General features: G+C 42.6%; 1 protein-coding gene across 1 annotated transcript in view; it reads left to right on the forward strand.

Annotated features, from left to right (window-relative positions):
• The window catches only part of TEX10 (testis expressed 10), a 128,804-nt gene that overhangs the window by 44,164 nt on the left and 62,848 nt on the right, over window positions 1-21,792 (forward strand). The window contains exons 5-6 of the mRNA XM_089669453.1: window positions 4,544-4,782; window positions 14,606-14,744. Coding sequence (XP_089525579.1) covers window positions 4,544-4,782; window positions 14,606-14,744 — 378 coding nt within the window. The remainder of the gene's footprint in view (window positions 1-4,543; window positions 4,783-14,605; window positions 14,745-21,792) is intronic.

Here is a 21,792-nt window from a genome sequence, read left to right on the forward strand (position 1 = left end):
ATGAGCCCTTACAGATTGTACAGGGAGAGGTCTCCCTGTACTATCAGAGGGTGTGGGGGGCAGCGGGTGCAGCTGCGGCTGTGGGAACATGTTACATGTTCCAAAGGTGAACTTATCCTTTAAGACAAGTCACAGAAACTAGCAGAGGTAATACAATAAATTCAAACAACCTCAGACTAGTATAGGCAGAGAACAAGTAACATTATTGAATAGCATTAGGAGGCGTGATAGCAGCGCAGGGTCACAAGACGTGTATGAAGACAGCAGGGGCAGAGGTGCACCTCCAGCAGCTTTTACATGGAAAGCTTACTTAGCTGTTCTGGTGTGCGGTAGCTGCAGTGAACTATTTTGAATTATACAGGGTGCAGCAACATTAACTTCCTTTTTTCAAAACGCAATAAAACCCATTTTATGAATCAGAATTGTTTTTGTCTTTAATAATGTAGGTACATATCTAAAGTTCTGTTTTACACAGTTTTGAAAATCATATCAGATAGGTGACGCCCCCCCCAAGGCGCGTTGGGTTGCGATCACAGAAAATCCGTTCGAAAAGTAGGCCTCTACGGCAAACGCACGCTGCTCACTGTTCCAACGCATGATGATGACTGACCTGGAAGAGAACAAAAACTTTAGAACCACGCCTGTCGCCTGAGACCACTCCCGCCCCGCTATGGCCGCTACAGCCTGAATGGCACGCATTTCAAAAAAGGAGGTTATGTTGCTGCACCCTGTATCAGCCTGTCTCTGGTGGAGATCACGTGTTGAAATGGGTAATCCCAGACATCGTCCCAATCCTTATTCTGCAGAGATGCAAAATATCGAGACCATTTCTCTCTGCATTTGTTTAATGTTGAACGGGCACGGTGGTGCAAGACATTTTAGATGTTTTGAGTGAGCTTTAGATAGAAAGGGGCTCCAACCTCAAAAGGGATTCTGACCTTGTAAGAGGGAGAGTGACTGTACTGGGGTCAAGTTGAGAAGTACAATCATGGTGAATAATACAAATTCCTCCTGCGCTATATGGAGTATCTAGAAATGAAAGCTGCTCACACTCTAAACTGATACCTCATACAGTGAACCAAAATAAATAAATGATATAGTGCAGCGCTACTACAATACTATCCCAACATCAAATAATATGAATAAGTGGGTTCACTGCATGGGTTAGGACTCATCAGGGTGTGCCAAGATGGCGGTTTTTGCTGTACATTGCTGATATTTGAGCTTTTAAAAAATGAGTGGGCATTTATTATCTATTAAAGAGGCTGATTTATACAATAATACTGCACTATGAAGGATCTTTTTTTTCACTCATCTTGGCTCATGGTGAGTGATATATCTAGCTGGTGAAACTGTCCTGAGAGGTCTTGAGTATTGATCACTAACCTGAGAAGGGATCCATAGAAGGAGTACTGAGGATACTAACCATTACTGGAGAAAGATCTAGGAATGATCTTGGAGGCTTAGTGGCCCTTTGGGTCGCAGATTGAAGGTGAGGGGACATTTTAGCCACAAGAGGAGTGTGCTGACACCATCACAGAAAATCGTCACTTTGCATGAGTTATTGTTGCGTGGAGCGCTAATTTGGAGGGTTTATGAACTTTAATTTTCAATGGAAAGTTATCTGAAGTTATATTTGTATTTAAGTTGGTCACTTTATTGTGTTCTTTGATCACTTTTGTGTGGTTTATGTATTATATATGGGGGTAGTTTATATTGATACACATGTTGATGGATCATTAAGGCACAGGTCCTGAAGTTTATATCAGGGCTGTAGGTCACTTATTTATTGAACACTTGTATTTGTAACACATTGTGGCACTTTATTTATGTATTTGTATATATATTTAGTGTGTTATCACTTCATTTAGTCACATGTGTGGATTATTTACTAGATTATTTATATTATTTGATGTTGGGATAGTATTGTAGTAGCGCTGCACTATATCATTTACTTACAATCATGGTGAAGCTGCAGCAAACAAAAAAAGTATCAATTGGGGAGATAGAAAATTGGCTCTATAGTGCAGGAAACTTTAGGCGTTTATCACGGACACCACCCCCCATTGATTTCTCCATCACATCCAACAACGCTACCATCAAACCCGCCCTGCAGGCCAGAGTACTGGGTGTCATTCTGGACTCCAACCTATCCTTCCAGCCCCAAGTCCAATCTTTAACAAACTCGTGCAGACTCCACCTCCGCAACATCGCCAAAATCCGCACGTTCCTAACCCCAGAAACCACTAAACAGCTCATCCACTCCCTCATCCTATCACGACTCGACTACTGCAACTCCCTCCTCACTGGCCTGCCTCGCCGCTGGCTATCCCCGCTTCAGTCCATCCTGAACACGGCTGCCAGACTCATTCACCTTTCCAACCGCACTGTCTCCGCCACCCCCCTCTGCCAATCCCTCCACTGGCTTCCGATTGCGCAACGGATCAAATTCAAAATCCTAACGCTGACATACAAAGCTGTCCACCATACTGCCCCGAACTACATCACTGACCTAATATCCAAGTACCACCCAACACGCACACTCCGCTCCTCACAAGACCTCCTTCTCTCTAGTTCCCTGGTCTCCTCCTCCCATGCCCGCCTCCAGGACTTCTCCAGGGTGTCACCCATCCTCTGGAACTCCCTGCCCCAACCCATCAGATTATCACCTACTCTCCTCTCCTTTAGGCGCACCCTGAAAACCCATCTCTTCAGGGAAGCCTACCCCACCCCCTGCTAACTTGCTGACCTCCTCCACTCTGCCTACCACTCCATCCCCCACAGCTATCTCCTCCTGTACCACCATCCCCTCCCTCCTAGATTGTAAGCTCAAAAGAGCAGGGCCCTCAATCCCCTCATGTTTTGCATTGTATTGGTATTGTTCTGTCACATGTTCTGTCTCCCTTTTGTAATGTACAGCGCTGAGCGAACTATTGGCGCTTTATAAATACTGTATAATAATAATAATAATAATCACGTTCAAACAGATTTCCCCAAAGTCTTAATGCCCTCTGACGCCCAGATGACTGGCTTTGGGAGTTGAAACAAGTGTAAAATATTGGGGTTCCTCCACAAAGGAGTAAAAGGAAAACAAATATTTGAAATATATCCCTCAATAGCCACAAGTAGCAGTGATATTACTGTACTGCCCATACATAATGATGGGGAGGCTAGCTGTTAAAATACCATAGCTGCACGTTTATCTGCCCTGTATAGCATGGATAGAAGAATCTGTTAGCCCACAGGCTGAATGGAAAAAAAAAAAAAACTATTGGTGTATGTCCAGCTTAAATAATCTACCACTGTTAGGGCTCGTTCACACTTGGCTGTTTTACCAACGCTTGCCAAACGCCCCTATAGCGTTTGTCAAGCGTTGGTCCAGCGTTTGTGGAGCGGTTTTCAGCGCTCGGCAAATGCTCTGCAAACGCTGCATGCGCGGTTTAGCGGCAGTTGCTAGGCGTTTGCCGAGCGTTAATAATGCCCCACAAATGCCTATAATGCAGTTTGAGTGGTGTTACCGCTCTGCAAACGCCCCGCAACCGCGTCGCCACTGCAAACGCCAGCCGGGCGTTTGCGGAGCGGCACCATAGACAATAGGAGGCTTCAACACCTCCTGACTCGACCAGAGGCATCCGTTTTGCCGCAACGCAAACGCTCCCGCTAGAACAGCACCATGTGCTGTAATGTGCAGAATTGGCAGAGGCCTTTGGGAAGTGGTAAAAACGCTTCCCAAATGCCTCTCTGCCGCCTGCACACAGCGCTAGTGTGAACGTAGCCTTACACTAAATCTAACAATTGTGTTAGAGAATTGTTAGGTTTTTTTCTCTACTTATATTGTTGCTATAACTGATATAATTTACAAAAAAATAAATGATATAATTAATCAAGCATCTGAACATGAATGACAATGATTTATGTTGTGCACCCAAGGTACTTCGCATTGTGTTTTTGGGCATACTTCACACACGCAACATCCGCAACTGGTTAAGTAGCAAATATCAGTTTTGTTCAAAGCTGATCACAAGACTAGGATGCTCATCTGTTCTGGCAAACCATTAAACTGATACATGATAAAAAAAAAGCTGACTAAATGCTTTACTTTCCATTGTTTTTAGAAACCATTGTTTTGTGATTGGTTATGCCAGGTCATTTGTCACATGATTTCTTCTGAAGGGGCACAGGGGACTGATAGGCCAATCAATAGCTCTGTATGAACCCCGCAATTTCCCAAGCAGCATACATTACGTGACCAATCCTTGAAGAATACATCTTCTGACTGGTGCTTGTAGAAACCTAAAGCAGTGCTTTCTGAAGAAAATAGAAATCAGTATTCTTAGGCCCCCTGCTAGAATTCATTTAAATGCAGTTTGGCAGAATAGGTAATGATTTGAACCTAGGTATGTTATGCGATTCTGCACCAGTGTTCCAACCATCAATAAAAGAAAGTTATTTATCCTTATTAAAGAAATTTAATTTTTAAGGATGACACTGTTGAAATATTTTACCAGTAGACCAATTATAACATATGTTTTCTTTTGTGTAGGAATAGAGATGGATTGCTTCCTTATAATGGCTTGGATTATCTTTTGTTAAATTTAACTTTATGTGAAATTATGGTCTCTTTGGCAACACCTTCAACCCTGCAAGAGGATTCAGACTGGCTAGCCATGATAAGGACATTTGTGACTGAAAAGTTGATTAGTGGGTGGAAACTGAATGCTAAACAATTAAAACGACTACTTGAAGTAACAAACAGACTTTTGAATATCCACATTAACAGAGGTAAGATTTTCTATTTAATTAAGTGTTCTTGCATGGCGACCACTTCCTGTTATCTCACATATATATTTTTATTATTATAGCCAAATTTACCACCCTAACTCCTCCCACAGTTTTTACATTACATAGACAGTAATATACCGAAACGTGCGGATTGTTCCCGATTGGTGTGCTATTACTTTGTGGAACGTTTCGCCGAATGCTTCACGAAATAGCCCTTTTTTGTGGTGAAATTGGTCCCATAGGAATGAATGGCAGAATGTTCAAAACTAGAGTAAGAGCTGACAAAAGCTAGAGTGTGAGCTGAAAAATCAGGACATGATTTCTAAACTGCCATCACTCCCTCATTTTCAAGCCCACCTACACAAATCTTATATCAAAATGTTCAGCTATCCCTGCTAACACTAAAAATGGCTAAGCCATAGTCCTGATAGTTTTCACAATATGACCATTTGTTTGCAACTCACGCCGCCCATTGACATTCATTGAAACTCCACTCTAGCCACCTCAAATTTGAAGGGCAATTTCTAAACTGAGACTGTGCCTTCATTTTTAATATTTCAGAGACATACTATGCATCAAAAATGTAGGTCTGGGTCTTGTGATTCTCACAATATAAAGCTCTTCGGTGTAGGATTTATAATTTTTAAACAACAACCGTTTGAAGATGGCAACCTCCAGTGAAGTGAGCACGTTGGAGCAGTTTGTTTTTAACCGCTCTTCTCTGCCCTTGCTGTAGAGTGAGTTGCCATAGGAACCCACTACTGGTGGAGGCAAGAACACTTGTAATTGTAGCTTTTTTAGTTGAAAATGCTTCTCCCTCTAGGAATAAATTTTTTTTTTTTTCGTTATAACCATACAAAGCTTTCCAAATATGGATGTCAGTTGCATGTTGTGCCTTCTTTTGTATAAAACATAGCAGCAATATGATTTACAGACATCCGGTTCACCTTTTAACAACAAGCCGCTTATGCAGATGAGGGTCGCCTGTAACTAAGAGCAAACTGCCGCTTTGACTAAAGTTGAACAGTGTCCTTGCTCTAGGTGTAGGCCATCTACAAACCCCCTAAAGCCTCAGTGAAATATTCCCAGAGATGTTCCTCCATCCTGCCTTGTTTCTAGGACATTTGCATCTGTTAATTCTTTGCCCCACCATCACAGGAGCAAGCTCTCAAACTCCTGTGCATGAGTGGTTCACGATCTCCTCCATCGCAGCTTCGCTGAGCTCAGAGCTACTGCTACGGGGAAAAAGAAAGTGTTTGTGTAGGGGTTTTAATTGGCTAAAGAGCTTGCTTCTGTTGTGGTGGGGGTGAACAGTAAAGGCTAGGACGGTCTTGGCAATGTCCAACAAGGACTGGGAGTGTCTTGACAATGTCCAACAAGGACTGGGCGTTTTTCAACCAGGCTTTGGGAGGTACATAAATGGCCTACAGTTATAGCAATTACATTATTTAACTTTGGTCAAAGCTGCATAGTTTTTTTTTTTTGTTTTTATCTACAGGTTTTCCTTACCTACGTAGGCAGTTTTTGGTAAAGGTAAACTAACTCCAAGGGCTTTTTTCAATAAGCTTTGGGTTTGCGTTGATGTCACTTTGACATCAGTTTGAGAAGTTAGCATTCATTGACCAGTGCATTTGATCTGAAGGTATGCTTCTTCTGACCTGCTTCAGGCTGGTTTTACATTCCTAAAGATTTTGAATGAGAATGCAAAACCTGTTTGTTACTTTGTATCAGGGTGGCTAAAAATCAATGATTTTTAAAAAAGAAAATAAAAAAAATCTGATTTTTTTGATTTAAAACGGATTTTTTTTTGAATAAAATGCTTTTTGAGGAAAATATATTACCATCCAAAGGTTATTCCATCATGAAATAAAGATTAGTTTTTTAATTATGTAGAATAAGGATGTATATGTTTAATTTTTTTAGTAAATTCCATGAATCCATTCACAATGTCATGCTCTTCCAGAGGTTTTTGTAAGATTATTGGGCAGTTTCTCTGCCTACAAGATATTATCACAGATGATTGGTTTACTTTTGCAGTTCTCAAAACTGAATTTGACTCAGCGGAGATCACATGCCTCTTCTTCACAGCAAAAATGTTATAACATGAACAGAGTTAAGAAAAAGACCTTCATCCTAACTTCTACAAACCTATGAATACAGAATCAACCCCTTCAGTGCTAAGTTTCAAGAAGTTCAGTGAATAGAATAGAAACAATATTTTTCTGATTGTTTGGAGTGGAATAGATCTGCACAAGAAGAAAGTGAAACTAAGTGTGAGGAGGAAGGGGCTGACAGTCTAAGTTTCTTCAAATATATATATTTTATTATTATATATTAAGGTATTTTTCTTAACTTTTTAATTTTAATAATTTAATAACTTAATTTTTTTTTTTTTGATTTTTTAAAAAAAATCATTGATTTTTATCCACCCTGGTTATAACTGAATGTTAAGATTAAAATGATCCCGTATCCAGCCTTTCACAGACTGTTCACACATACCCATGTCCTGTTGATGCCCATGTTTGGAAGAGCTTAAAGTCTGAAGCAGCCTATAGACCAGGGGTGGGCAAACTTTTTGACTTGAGGGCCGCAATGGGTTCATATATTGGAACCGGGGGCCGGACCAAGAGTAGATGAATGATGTGTATGTGTCATCCATAGTAAGTATAGTAATATTCCCCCATAGTAAGCATAGTAATTAATCCCCCATATAGTAATTCATCCCCCATAGTAATTCATCCCCCATAGTAATTCATCCCCCATAGTAATTCATCCCCCATAGTAATTCATCCCCCATAGTAATTCATCCCCCATAGTAATTCATCCCCCATATAGTAATTCATCCCCCCTATAGTAATTCATCCCCCATATAGTAATTCATCCCCCATATAGTAATTCATCCCCCCTATAGTAATTCATCCCACCTATAGTAATTCATCCCACCTATAGTAATTCATCCCCCCTATAGTAAGTCATCCCCCCTATAGTAAGTCATCCCCCCTATAGTAAGTCATCCCCCCTATAGTAAGTCATCCCCCATATAGTAATTAATCCCCCATGTAGTAATTCATCCCCCATGTAGTAATTCATCCCCCATGTAGTAATTCATCCCCCATGTAGTAATTCTTTCCCCATATTAAGTCCCCAAGTCCCCCCTGTGTCAATTCACTTACCTTTGCTCCGCGCGTTCCTCTCGCCGTGTTCCCGCGCCGTTCCGGTGTAGCATGAAAATCTGTCTCCTATGTGGATCTGTCCCCCTCGACGTATCTGCGCATGTGCCAGTTTCAGGCATTAGTAGCCGATCGGCGATCTCCGGCACATGCGCAGATACGTCGAGGGGGACAGATCCTCATAGGAGACAGATTTTCATGCTACACCGGTCTTCAGGGCGGACTGTGAGAGGAGCCTAGCTCCCCTCACGTTCGTCACGCTGCCCCGCCTACACACATCCTGACAGCCATCCTGACAGTATCACGCTCCGCGGGCCGGATTAAAAGGTCCGCCGGGCCGTAGTTTGCCCATTGCTGCTATAGCCTATTCATTATTTTTCTTTCAAGTGGGTTGAGTGAAGGAAAAAAAAAATGATCCAATTTCCCCATCCACACATTGGAGGAGATTGGAGGCATAGTCCTCGCTGAGCTATTATGTTTTGGCAGTGGGAGATTTCCCTCACTGTCAGAATACACTACTCAGTGCTGCAAGCTATAGTCTACGATGCTGATCAAGTGAGGAAATCCTGACAGGCTGTTAGTGCGAAAGTTGACTGGTAGATCGGCTTCTGTGCAGCTAGCCTGCCCATACATGGATTGAAATTCAGCTGGTCCTGGCTGATATATACAGTGGTACCTCGGTTTACGAACGCCTCGGTTAATGTAATTTTCGGTTTACAAATGAAAATAATGCCTCGGTTTACGATTTTTTTTTTTCACAATACAAAGCAAGTTTCCGCAGGATGCATTGCGCCTGGGAGGTTTATAGTGCTGCCCCCATGCATGTTGGAGTTTGTGGGGAGCACGTGGCGTCAAGTGTGGAGGTGTTAGAGTGCTTTATGTGTAAAATATAAGTATAAGTGCCTTTTTATATATAAATAAAAGCTGCTATGCACAAAAAGGTAACCAATATCACCCTAGAACAGTGATGGCGAACCTTTTTGAGCCCGAGTGCCCAAACTGCAACCCAAAACCAACTTATTTCTTTCAAAGTGCCAACACTGCAATGAAACCTGAATATCGAGCTTTTGGTTTAGAAAAAACAACTCGTACAGTAGTGCAAACTAATTAACAGTACAGGGATGACCAGAGACTGCGGACAGTACAGGGATGACCAGAGACTGCGGACACAGTACAGGGATGACCAGAGACTGCAGACACAGTACAGGGATGACCAGAGACTGCAGACACAGTACAGGGATGACCAGAGACTGCGGACACAGTACAGGGATGACCAGAGACTGCGGACACAGTACAGGGATGACCAGAGACTGCGGACACAGTACAGGGATGACCAGAGACTGCGGACACAGTACAGGAGATGACCAGAGACTGCGGACACAGTACAGGAGATGACCAGAGACTGCGGACACGGTACAGGGATGACCAGAGACTGCAGACACGGTACAGGGATGACCAGAGACTGCAGACATAGTACAGGGGATGACCAGAGACTGCGGACACAGTACAGGGGATGACCAGAGACTGTGGACACAGTACAGGGGATGACCAGAGACTGCGGACACAGTACAGGGATGACCAGAGACTGCGGACACAGTACAGGGATGACCAGAGACTGCGGACACAGTACAGGGATGACCAGAGACTGCGGACACAGTACAGGGATGACCAGAGACTGCGGACACAGTACAGGAGATGACCAGAGACTGCGGACACAGTACAGGGGATGACCAGAGACTGCGGACACAGTACAGGGGATGACCAGAGACTGCGGACACAGTACAGGGGATGACCAGAGACTGCGGACACAGTACAGGGATGACCAGAGACTGCGGACACAGTACAGGGATGACCAGAGACTGCGGACAGTACAGGAGATGACCAGAGACTGCGGAAAGCACAGGGATGACCAGAGACTGCGGACAGTACAGATGACTGCTGACCTTTGGGGAGGGAGGGGGAGCGGGTACCTGAATTTGACAGGTACCCGCTCTTACTTCCGCAGTTTTTTTTTTATCTTACCTGTTCCTCTATCCAGCCGCGCGCTGTCTTCCCGGCTTCTGTAGTGTGGGCGCTCGTCGGACAGCCGGATGCCCAGTGCGCATGCGCGAGAAGCGCTGCGCTTTGTGATTGGTCCGGCGGCTTCTGGGATCTGTCATGTGTCCCAGGTACTGCCTTACCATTCACAAAGAGCACTGCTTCTTGCGCATGCGCACTTGGGACCCGGCTGTCACGCACACTACAGAAGCCGGGAAGACAGCGCGCCGCTGGATAGAGGGACAGGTACGGTCCCACTGCAGAGCTGAGCGGCCGGCCCGGTATTCTGACACGGCGGCGGTGGAAATACCGGACCGGCCGCTCTATATTCGCTCCATAAGACGCACTGACATTTTCCCCCCTTTTTTGGGGGAAAAAAAGTGCGTCTTATGGAGCGAAAAATACGGTATTCTCCTGGCGTGCCCACAGATAAGGCTCGGCGTGCCGGCTGTGGCACGCGTGCCACGGGTTCGCCATCACTGCCCTAGAACATCAATATATATAAAAAAGTGCAGCGCTAATTTGAGCAAAGACAAAATATATAATGAATGGGTATGGATAAATATCCCTTAACCAATCCAAATACATACATAAATATATATATAAAAAAGTTCAAATGATAATGTGATCCAAAATAAAGTGACTCTTGTGCTCTGGTGACTCTAGGGTCCCGGTATCCGTGCAATAGTGGTGAAGGTAATGCGCACTCACCAGACGCGCATGTTAAAAGCGCTTTGTGTAAAATAATCCAGATGTCATCAGATTAAAATTCAGAAAATAATGTGGCCTGTACAAGGCAAAATGCAATGCATCGAGTTTTGGAGCCATTCTGGAAATTTTTTTAGCATGTCCCTGTACAGAATTTATGCCTTTAAAGTGCACTTTATAAAGAGTTTTGAACAGATAAAAGACTTTTTTTTTTAAACTTTTTTTATGACCTCCGGATCGAATTAATTGGTTTTCAATGCATTCCTATGGGAAACCGTGTTTCGGTTTACAAATTCTTTGCAATACAAAATGGGATGTTTCCGGGACGGAGAACACCTTAAATTCGTAAACTGAGGTACCACTGGGTGTGTGTGTGTATGTATGTATGTATGTATGTATATATATATATATATATATATATACACACACAGTATTAAAGTCGTTCTAAAGCCTTAAAGGATAAGTTCACTTTTTGACCAAAAATTATAAATGCACATTTTGTACCTGGAAATGTACAGGATGTACGGACAAGATATACTGACAGAAAGAGTCGATGAAAAACAGGTGGAACATGTTCCCAAAGGTGAACTTATCCTTTAATACATTCCCTGCATTAAGCTAAAAAAAAAAAAACCTTCTGTGTCCTGGATCTCCCCCCACACACACCTTATACTTGCGTGAGCCAGATCTCGATCCAGTGCTGTGCCTGAGAGCAGCATCTCCCTCCCACTGCACAAGGCAGTTTGATATCAGTGGGAGCCATTGGCTTCTGCTGTTGCCAATCAGAGACAAGGGAGGGAATGCTATAGATAGGCTCGGGATTGTAGTTGTGCCACGATAGGAAGCGGCAGAGAACCTAAGAAGTGGCAGTTCGGGGTTAATCTGTACAATACCATTGATTAGAGTAGGTAAGTATAACATGTTTATTATTTAAAAAAAAAAAAAAAAGTTGTGGTTTGGAATCACTTTAATACCATGTGTCCCTTGTGCTGCTGCCTCTTGTATTTATTGAAATCTTCCTCTATGGATTTCCACTCCATCCCTGCTGCTGGAAATTCATGGGGAGTAAGGTTTGATAAAGCTGATATACCTGACACAGGCACTCATCAAGATAACCTAACTACGCCAACCCTTTCCGTCCAGCTCCCCATTCATAACAACTGTATTATAGCATCTCTGATTGAAACATAAGATATGAATGGAGGAGCAGTACTCTTATTTGTTTTTTCATTCCAAGAATTGATTGCCGATTTCCTATAATTAGGATTTAAGGAATTGCTATAATCAGCAGCTGCTCTTGTGCAATAAGTGCAGCGCAGGGCCAACTACTTCTTTAGCATCAACAGGGACTGTTCTTGTTAGGTATGTTAAAATAGTTAGCAGATTGTCCATAAATGTTTGGTAAGTATTGCTGCACTATTTTACTGTAAGGGAACCTATAGAGCAGTGGTTCTCAACCTTTCTAATGCCGCGACCCCTTAATACAGTTCCTCATGTTGTGGTGACCCCCAACCATAAAATTATTTTCGTTGCTACTTCATAACTGTAATTTTGCAGTGGGAGGAGTAGTGCCACGTCATTGGTGTCAGTGGGAGGAATAGTGTCCCATCACTGATGTCAATGGGAGGAATAGTGTCCCATCACTGATGTCAATGGGAGGAATAGTGCCCCATCATTGGTATCAGTGGTAGGAATAGTGCCCTATCATTGGTGTCAGTGGTAGGAATAGTGCCCCATCATTGGTGTCAGTGGGAGGAATAGTGCCCCATCATAGGTGTAAGTGGGGGGGAATAGTGCCCCATCATTGGTGTCAGTGGGAGGAATAGTGCCCCATCATTGGTGTCAGTGGGAGGAATAGTGCCCCATCATAGGTGTCAGTGGGAGGAATAGTGTCCCATCGTTGGTGTCAGTGGGAGGAATGGTGCCCTATCGTTGGTGTCAGTGGGAGGAATAGTGCCCCATCGTTGGTGTCAGTGGGAGGAATAGTGCCACATCATAGGTGTCAGTGGGGGGAATAGTGCCCCATCATTGGTGTCAGTGGGGGGAATAATGCCCCATCATTGGTGTCAGTGGGGGGAATAGTGCCCCATCGTTGGTATCGGGGAGCAATAGTGCCCCAACGTTGGTGTCAGTGGGAGGAATAGTGCCCCATCGTTGGTGTCAGTGGGGGGAGGAATAGTGCCCCATCGTTGGTGTCAGTGGGGGGAGGAATAGTGCCCCATCGTTGGTGTCAGTGGGGGGAGGAATAGTGCCCCATCGTTGGTGTCAGTGGGGGGAGGAATAGTGCCCATCGTTGGTGTCAGTGGGGGGAGGAATCGTGCCCCATCGTTGGTGTCAGTGGGGGGGAATCATGCCCCATCGTTGGTGTCATTTGGGGGAGGAATCGTGCCTCATCGTTGGTGTCAGTGGGAGGAATAGTGCCCCATCATTGGTATTAGTGACACCAATGATTGGGCACTATTGCTCCCACTGACACCAATGATACTTACCTTGCTGACCCCTGCTCCAGCCTGGGCTCGCTCGCTCCCTCCCTCTCCCATGGTACAGACACTTACCGGTCAGATGTCTTCCTTCTCCGGCCGCTCTCCTCCTCTTCACTCGCTCGATCTTCGCGGTTCCGCTCGGCTCCTCCTTTCCAAGCTTCACCTCCTCGCCGGTGATTGGCCGCCTGTGTGCATCTCCTGAGCTACAGTTCCGGCGGCCAATCACCGACGAGGATTGATCCCGGGGGTGTGTCCAGATGACAGGGACGGCATGTCATCCCGCCCACACCTGGAGTCGGATAGAGGAGCGGTGTCTCGGTTCCTAAGGCCATCGGAAATATGTGTTTTCCGATGGTCTTAGGCGACCCCTGGGAAAGTGTCGTTCGACCCCCAAAGGGGTCGCGACCCCCAGGTTGAGAACCGCTGCTATAGACTAAGTAATACACTATGAATTTTCTTTTTTCTTTCTTTGAGGTTATCATGGAGTTTTAGAACCAATTTCTTATTTACTGGACTGAAGTGAAAAATTTGGAACTTGGACACCTTTGAAATTTTTTTTATATATATTTTATTTATATATTTTTATTTTAAGTTTTGAATTTTTGTTGGGTTTTTGTTTTTAAGACGGAATTTGGTGTGGATTTATTTAAACACAATTTAGTTGAAGTCATATTGATTAATAGTTGGAGTTCTTTTTGGGGGATTTATATGTGTATCACAAAAAGGATCTATTAGATTACAAAGTTATACATGGTTATGCACACAATCTCTGCATGTCTGCTTATCTTTTCCTGGATTGGACAGCTGCTGGTGGAACTAGCGGAATTAACCGCTTCTTCACAAAAGAAACTTTTCCGGAGGTGTTGCTCTGTAATAAGTAGTATATATATTTTGTCCATGATGTGTTTTCAGTATGACTTTTGCTTCCCTTTAGGTTAATGCTGCAGAGGTTGAAAAAAATGAATACTTTCTAATCCTTGTAAGAAAACAATGTATTGACAAGAACATAGTGGTGCACTAAAGAAGTGGCCATGGTTGTGCAGAATGTTCTGCTTTAGTCTTCTGTAACCCATTGTCTGTGGTTTTCATAGTGCGATCTTGTTTTATAGCACCTGAATAGAGGAAAAGCCACGTTTTGACTTGCTAATGGTTTTACCTTTTTTTATATTATTATGATTATTATTATACAGTATTTATAAAGCGCCAATAGTTCGCTCAGTGCTGTACATTACAAAGGGGGACAGAACATGTGACAAAACAATACCAATACAATGCAAAACATGAGGGGATTGAGGGCCCTTCTCTTTCGAGTATGTATTAGTATCCATTTTTACCAATAAATCCACTTAGAAGAAGAGCGATAATATAATTGTACTTTAGTTTTAGCTGACCATAGCCAGTTATATTTTTTTTTATGTATTTCAGTGGCTACAGAGAAGCTAATTCAAGCAGTTTATTTGACATACCAGCAAAGAGATTTGCATATATCGGTGCGCTCAATGCTTCTGAAGTTTTTCAATAGGGTTTATTTAAAAGAAGAAGAAATGTTTCTCAACTTGGGGAGGTAAGACTTTATTTTGAAACTTCTTTAACAACTCTTCTACATGTGTACTTGTCAATGGAATTGTTTTGACTACAAAGAACTAAAAAAAAAATGTATGCTTCTAAAATTTCCTATGCAAGATGCATGTGTACTTGCATGCATGATTTAGCGAATGTATACGGCTGTAGCTCTTCCTGGAACTTTTAAGGCTTTCCTTAGATATGGTGATCCCTCGTGCGTTTTTTTTTTTTTGGGGGGGGGAGTTTAACCTAGGACCTTGCAGTTTGCTTCTAGTATGTTCCCAAGCAACAGGTTAGACTGCCTCTGTTTGTCGTTTCTTCACTTTTTGCTTCCTCATTTTTTTTTTTCCCCTGAACTCTAGCTTCCCTATCTACCAATATACCTTTAATGTGCCTGTGTTATGGAAAAGAAATGGCTTTCTATGTCTTTTAGAACAGATATTACCTCAACCTCTAGCGTGTTCCATACAAAACTCCTCCATTACTTCCTGCTCTGTCCTGAAATTTGGTATTTAGGATATAAAAACCAGTAGAAGGAAGTACGTTGCCAGCTGACCTCATTTGCACACCCTGCACCTGCCCTCCCCCTCCAGGAGATTGCTCCTACCCACCTCTGTGCTCACATGCAATCATTAAGTGTTCTTGCATGGCGACCACTTCCTGTTATCTCACATATATATTCTTATTATTATAGCCAAATTTACCACCCTAACTACTCCCACAGTTTTTACACTACATAGACCGTAATATACCGAAACGTGCGGATTGTTCCCGATTGGTGGGTGTGCTATTACTTTGCGGAACGTTTCGCCGAATGGTTCACGAAATATCAGCGTTTTTGTGGTGAAATTGGTCCTATAGGAATGAATGGCGGAATGTTCAAAACTAGAGTGGGAGCTGACAAAACCTTTTCACAGTTACTCCAGCCACTCCAACCACACAACAGTTACTCCACCCACTCCACCCAGTTTCTCCGCCCACTCCATAAAGTTACTCGAACCTTTTCACAGTTACTCCAGCCACTCCAACCACACAACAGTTCCCACTCCAGTGCCCACTCCACCCAGTTACTCCGCCCACTCCAGTTGTAGACTACTGGTGGAGGCAAGAACACTTCACACAATTTCCCCAGAAATTGTAGCTTTTCTAGTTCTATATATTATTATACAAGATTTATATAGAGCCAACAGTTTACACAGTGATTTGCAATCTACAGGGAGACAGTACAGTGGCAATACAATGCAAGAGGGTTATATCATTATCTGTTCTCACTAAATACACAGCCAGTGATCGTTGTTTTTTTTTTCTAATGTTCCTTCATCTTGCACAAATCGTTCACTATACAATCTGATTGATTGTACAATCTCTTTTAGATCTACCATCAACTATGTAGTGCAAGAGCCTGCCTAATTGAATACAGAGTGGTTGGAAAGATAGGGGTGTTCTCTTATTACATAGTTTTGGTAAATCTAATGGAGATTGTACAATCAGATTGTATAGTGCATGGCCACCTTTATACACCTAAAATCAACGAGTTGCACTTTCAGTCTCATTAATTGTTAACAGCACCCCAGATGCAGAAGTAAACACACATTTTACTACGTGGAAAAACGAGCGACAAACACTGCAAAATGCGCAGTAAAAGATGTGCAAAGCACAACATGCCAAAATGTCCCATGAGCTACTTTGCCATGTGTAGGACAGCCCATTGAAATCAATGGGCTGCCCTATGCCTGTTGTGGGAAAATGAGCCAAAAAATGTGTTTTCCCACTACGCTAGGTGTGAATGTGGTCTGAAAGTGAAATTGTGTGTATAAACAAGAACAATGAAGCTCCATTTACATCTGTGCATTTCCGAATGCATGGCAAACTGCACAGAAAACGCACACTTTTCTGAACATTTTGTAAACACATATTGCACTTGCAAACGAATAGGCTGTCCTATGCGTAACAAATGGAAATGCTGCAAAATGCCCCCCCAAAATGCATGCAGAAACGTGAGTGATCAGCAGCTGTGGCAGAGGGGACTTGGTGAGAGATTCTAGGAGTGCCTTGGTTCCATATAAAGGAAATACAAATAGAATGTATTTGTCAAAAATACTTCTGGGGAATGGGGCAGGGAGAGTTGACCAGAAAATATAAATATTTAGGAATTGCATTTTTTAACAGATTCACCTGACACAAAGATTTACTAAAACAGGAGTATTCAGAATTTGATGCAGCTGTGCAATAAAAGCTTTGGCAATACTATCTAGAAGCTGATTGATTTCTGTGCAGAGCTGCAACATATTTTGCTGTCTCCAGTTTTAGTAAATAACCCCCCGTAAGGTCCAGTGGGAGATTTATCCAATTGGTCTTGTTTCGTTGAGTGTCCAGAAATGGGGTAAGTTTGTTGGGTATATATTGTATAGTTCTGAAATAGATTTTGTACCATTTTGCCAAGATATCTAAATTAGTGCACTACATAAAGTTTAGAGGCAAATATATATTTTTATTAACCTCCCTGGCGGTATGATTATGTCAGGAATTGCACCAAAAGCAGTACCATTTTTTTGCATGGAAATTTGGTGTTATGTATTGTAGGCCTGCAATTCTTAGTAATTACTTACTTAATAAATACTCATAAAAAAATAATAATATAATAATAATAAATTTAATTCAATAATATAATCAAACCAAAAACACTGAAATTTGAAATATAGCGCCAAGTTCGCACATCGCTGAGCAAAGTCGCAAAATCGTTTTCAGTGTCTGATGACGAATTTCCCCCATGAATCATTATCACTCAATTCTGCAAGTGGTTCTGATTTACCATCGCTGTTCTCTAGCCGGTCTAAAACCGCGTTTGACCTAAAGGGACATTTTTTGGACGCCGTGGACTTTTCTAAGTTTCCAGGCAGAAAGAACAGTCAAAATGCAGGCAGGGCGCCGGACAAAGCACTCGGGACAAAATGTATGTGAAATGGTTTGATACAGGAATGTTTTGCTATGAAATAATCGTTTTAAAAAAAAATGTCATTTTTTTTAAATTTTCAAATTTGCCTCCGGTTCCGGCGCCCGTACGTCCCAACGTCACAGGGACCGGAACACGGAAGCCAGATGCCGGCATCGGCCGGAGGAGATGGCCGGGGACGCTGCAGGGGACGCATCGCAGGAGCGAAGGACAAGGTAAGCTCTGCAGGGAATCCCTGAGCAACGCCGCATGGTAAGCTCGAGTGTAGCTCGGGGTTACTGCTTTTGGTACTGAAACTTTACCCCGAGCTACACTCGGGAATACCGCCAGGGAGGTTAAATGTATCACAAAATAAGAAAGAAACGTGTATGGGTCATGCCAATACTGGTACAGAATAACACAATCAGGATGTGCTATGACTGTACACAAGTCTCAGAAATAAGAGCAGAGTATATAACATATGATAAGCGTATATAGGACATAAACAATAAAACACTGCTCGTAGGAATCCTTTGAAAAAAGGCGTAAGGTGGCACAATGGTAAATTCGAGGCGCATGGAAAAAGAAAGCCAAGAGGGAGAAAAGAAAAGCAGAAAAGGCCAAAGGGAGAAAGAGAGCAAAAAAAAAAAAAACTGGGCAAGAATCGGGACCAAAATGAGGTAAAACAAAAGTGTTTATGAGCATACATGGACACACAAACCAAATACTAGGAGAATGGAACGGGGTTGGACAACTTGGGGGGCATCGAGAGGTGCCAAAAACATTCCATAACTTAACTCACAGGTCACAGGGGGAGATAAAATCAGTAAATACAGTGGGGAAAATAATTTTTTGATCCCCTGCAGATTTTGTAAGTTTGCCCACTTACAAAGAAATGAAAGGTCTATAATTTTTTTCATAGGTGTATTTCAAATGATAGAGACAGAATATCAACCAAAAATCCAGAAAAAGCACATGACACACGTTATAAATTGAGATGCACTTTAGTGAGTAAAATAAGTATTTGATCCCCAAGCAAAACATAACTTAATACTTGGTGGAGAAACCCTTGTTGGCGAGCACAGAGGTAAGACGTTTCTTGCATTTGGTTACCATTTTTGCACACATCTCAGGAGGGATTTTGGTCCACTCTTCTTTACAATCTTCACTAAATCCTTAAGGTTTCTTGGCAGTTACTTGGCAACTTGACGTTTCAGCTCACTCCATAAATTTTCAATAGGATTAAGGTCTGGAGTCTGGCTAGGCCACTCCATGACCTTAATGTGCTGCTTCTTGAGCCACTCCTTTGTTGCGTTGGCGGTATGTTTTGGGTCATTGTCATGCTGGAAGACCCATCCACCACCCATCTTCAGTGTTCTGGCTGAGGGAAGAAGGTGCTCATTCAAGATTTTACAATACATGGCCCAATCCATTGGCCCCTCAATGTGGCAAAGTCAGCCTGTACCTTTTAGCAGAGAAACAGCCCCAAAGCATAATGTTTCCACCTCTGTGCTTGACTGTAGGGATGGTGTTCTTGGGGTCCGTCGTCATTTTTCTTCCTCCAAACACAGCAAGTCGAATTAATGCCAAAGAGCTCAATTTTGGTTTCAGCTGACCACAGCACTTTCTTCCAATCCTTCACTGAATAATTTATAGATGTTCATTGGCAAAATTCAGACGGGTCTGTACATGTGCCTTCTTGAGGAGGGAGACCTTGCGGGTGTTGCAGGATTTCAGTCCATGGCAACATATTGTGTTACAAGTGGTTTGTTTGGTGACTGTGTCCCAACTGCCTTGAGATCATTAACAAGCTCCTCCCGTGTAGTCTTGGGCTGATCCCTCACTTTTTTTTATGATCATCCTTACCCTATGAGGTGAAATCTTACATGGAGCTCCAGACCAAGGGCAATTGTTATTTTGTTTTTCTTCCATTCGCGAATAATAGCTCCAACAGTTGTCTCCTTCTCACCAAGCTTCTTGATGGTCTTGTAGCCCATTCCAGCCCCGTGCAGGTCTACAATCTTGTCCCTGATGTCCTTAGCCAGCTCTTTCGTCATTTGCCCATGATGTTGAGGTTTGAATGGAAGAAAGATTCTGCGGACAGGTGTCTTTTATATGCATAACGAGTTGTCGTTAGAAGCACCTTCTTAACCTCTTGCCCTCTGCCTGCTGTTTATAAACGGCAGGGCGGTGGCAGTCCAGGGGCGGGTTGCCATTCCTAAACGGCACCCGCCTTTTCTAGCTGTGCGCGCTCCCTGGGAGCGCGCACCGCCGTGATCCGGTGCCCGCTGTGTCCTCCGGACACAGTGAAACACCGATCGTCGGACGGGACCTCTGTACGAGGTCCCGATCATGTGATCACTGATTGGCGAATCAGTGATCACATGCAAAGTAGTAAGCAAGATGTTACTTGTGACATCATTGCTTACTACGTGTGAAATCTGTGAATGATCACAGAGGTCACATGGTACAAGGCTATTCACAACAGCCTTGTACCATGTGACAAGCTGTGACCAATCACAGCTCGCTCAGTACTTCTCAATGACTGCAAGCATGCAGACAGAGAGAAAGAGAAATGATTGCTTTTACATCCTATATGGGTGTAAAAGCAATCAGTGTAAAAATAAAAAAAAAAATCTTCATCACCCCCCACAAGTAGTACAGTGTCACTGTGGTGACACTGTACTGCTAGGGTGACAGTATGTAAAAAAACAAAAAATAAAAATGTAAAAAAAAATGTTTAAAAATTATAATTTTTGGTTACAAACTAATTTGGATTTTTTTTTTTTTTTTTACTGAAAAAATAACGGAATAAATTTTGGCCAAGATTTATGATGAAATATTATTTATTTGCAAATTTTTATTAAAAAAAAAACTTTTTTTCACAATTTTTAGACTTTTTCATTTACATAGTAAAAAAATAAAAATCCCAGCAGTGAATAAATTCCACCAAAATAAAGCTTTATCTGTCTCAAAAAAATGGTAAAAAATTCATATGGGTACAGTGTTGCATGACCGCGCAATTGTCATTCAAAGTGTGATGGCGGTGAAACCTGAAAATTGCCCTGGACAGGAAGGGGGTAAAAGTGTCCGGACAGGAAGTGGTTAAATTGACAGGACTAAGCTGTGTACCACATGAGCGCATAGCCCATCTGTGGGAGCCAGAATTATTGTTGGTTGGTAGGGGATCAAATACTTATTTTACTCACTGAACTGCAAGTCAATTTATAACATTGGTATCGTGTGTTTTCTGGATTTTTGGTTGATATTCTGTCTGTCATTTAAAATACACCTATGATAAAAAATTATAGACCCTTCATTAGTTTGTAAGTAAACTTACAAAATCTTCAGGGGTTCAAATAATTCTTTTCACTACTGTAAATAAACATGTTCTTGCAGTGAATTATAGAGGAAGATCTCAGCATGATAGTCAACAGTTACATAGCAACAGCAAAAATATTAGGGGAGAGAGGATGGCCCTGACTGGTGTCACAAAAATCTTGTAAAGGAATCCGAGATGGAAGTATTAACTCTTATTCTTGTGGTGCAGTAGATGAAATCTCCACCCAGAGAGAGAAATGGCCCCAAACCAAATCCAAATGTCTTCAGGACTCTGAGGAGGTAAGGCTATTCTACACTGTCCAAGGCCTCTATGTGTATCCAGGAAAATAATGACCCTGCCCTCAAGGGGTTGTGGATTAGTAAAATAAATCCTGCTTGATCTGAACCTACCAGTTTACTTAGAAATATAGTATTACTGTATAAGTCTGATGGCCAAGGATTTGGCTAAAATCATAACATTGGGGTTTATATGAGAGCTTAGGGTTTCACATTGAGTTGGGTTTTTCCCTGGTTTCAACATAGGTACAATCATGGCAGTGGGTGGTAAAATCCCCCTTTCAAAGTCTTCCTCAAAAGAATCAAGGTGGAGGCTGTACCAATCTTCAGGGATGCTATCTAGGCCCAGAGATTTATTTTTTTTTTAGAGGGGAAAGCAATTACATGTAAAAAGATGGGAAATGAGACCAACAAAATAAAGAACGTACACCAATGGCCTAAACCATAACAACATATTCTATATTAGAAAACCCCTGCCCACCACGCTCATTTGCTTCTA

This window comes from Staurois parvus, unplaced genomic scaffold, assembly GCF_062004578.1.
Source record: "Staurois parvus isolate SC_StPar_1 unplaced genomic scaffold, SC_StPar_1.0 ptg000077l, whole genome shotgun sequence".
NCBI classification, from domain to species: Eukaryota; Metazoa; Chordata; class Amphibia; order Anura; family Ranidae; genus Staurois; species Staurois parvus.